Below are 1226 nucleotides of genomic sequence, written 5' to 3' on the forward strand. Positions count from 1 at the left end.
CCCCGGGAATGCTGAGATTTTCAGGAATGGGAGCACATTTATGTCCCCATCCTCTAAGGGGGGCACAGAGCAGCAGCCTCAGCCCTGCTGGGCAGCAAAGATGTGACCATCCGTGACCAACAGGGCTAACACCAGCCACGGGGCAAGTGCCCTCCGGGTTTGGGACCAGGGGGAGGTGAATCAGACCCTGCTCCCGGGGGTGGGGGGGCCGTGTCCCACGGGCACAGTGGCTCCCACAGCTCCTGGGGCTCGTAGAAAGGAGAGAGCCTTACTTGCTTCTGCTTTCACTTTGTCCATCTCGGCCAGCAACGCCACCTCACGATCCATCAGGCTGGGGAGAGGGGGGGAAAAAATAATAAAAAAAAAGAAACAAACAAATAAAAAAAACAACCAGGAAAAGGGAAGAGATTTAGTAAGAAACAAAGAGGAGGATGAAATCTCCAGGCAAAGAGAGGGAGACGCCGGCAGATGGCGGCAGGAGCCCGCGGCACCGCGCTCCCCCATCGGCTTTTGTTCTAGGAGCCGTGTCCCCAAACCTGCCCGCGGTGTCCCCAAACCTGCCGGCGTTGTCCCCAAACCTGCCGGGGCACAGCCCGGTGTCCCCAACCCGCCAGGGACACGGTCACCTTACCCCGACACAGCCAGAGCCACCCGGGCAAGGGGGGGGACACACTGCACCCGGCTGGACTTTATCACCCAGAAAATGACGTTTTCTTTCGAAAGAGTCACTCAAAACACAGGAGGAAGGAGGGGGGGGACACAGGGTGAGGGGCAGGAGCACGATGCCAGGCATCTGGGCAGGTGCCACGTGTGGCTCTGATGCCCTCAGGAGCTTATTTAAGCCAAGAAAATCGTCCCACTGACCCAAACCCCTGGATTCTGGGGCTCTGGGAGGTGTGAACCCCCCTGCCCCCCGCCACAGGGCTGCCCCCCGAGAGCGGGGCTCCCTTCCCCACGAAGGGACACCCTCCTGCCTGTCACCACCTCACCCACATGGGCCCACGACCCAGGGTGTCTCCTAGGGTCTGGGGGTCTTCTGGCCACCCAGGGAACCCAGGGTCCTGGGGGTCTTCTGGCCACCCAGGGCGTCGTCCCCAAACCTGCCCGCAGTGTCCCCAAACCTGCCAGCGTCCTGCTGGAGCACAGCCTGGTGTCCCCAACCCGCCGGGGACACGGTCACCTTACCCCGACACAGCCGGAGCCACCCGGGGCCCAGGGGGGGACAC

At 62.2% G+C, this 1226-nt stretch overlaps 1 protein-coding gene across 1 annotated transcript in view; it reads right to left on the reverse strand.

Moving 5' to 3' along the window:
- Positions 1-1226, reverse strand: part of SPATS2 (spermatogenesis associated, serine rich 2) — a 24177-nt gene that overhangs the window by 2394 nt on the left and 20557 nt on the right. The window contains exon 8 of the mRNA XM_014941596.1: positions 187-331. Coding sequence (XP_014797082.1) covers positions 187-331 — 145 coding nt within the window. The remainder of the gene's footprint in view (positions 1-186; positions 332-1226) is intronic.

Source organism: Calidris pugnax, unplaced genomic scaffold, assembly GCF_001431845.1.
Source record: "Calidris pugnax isolate Ruff unplaced genomic scaffold, ASM143184v1 scaffold126, whole genome shotgun sequence".
NCBI lineage: Eukaryota > Metazoa > Chordata > Aves > Charadriiformes > Scolopacidae > Calidris > Calidris pugnax.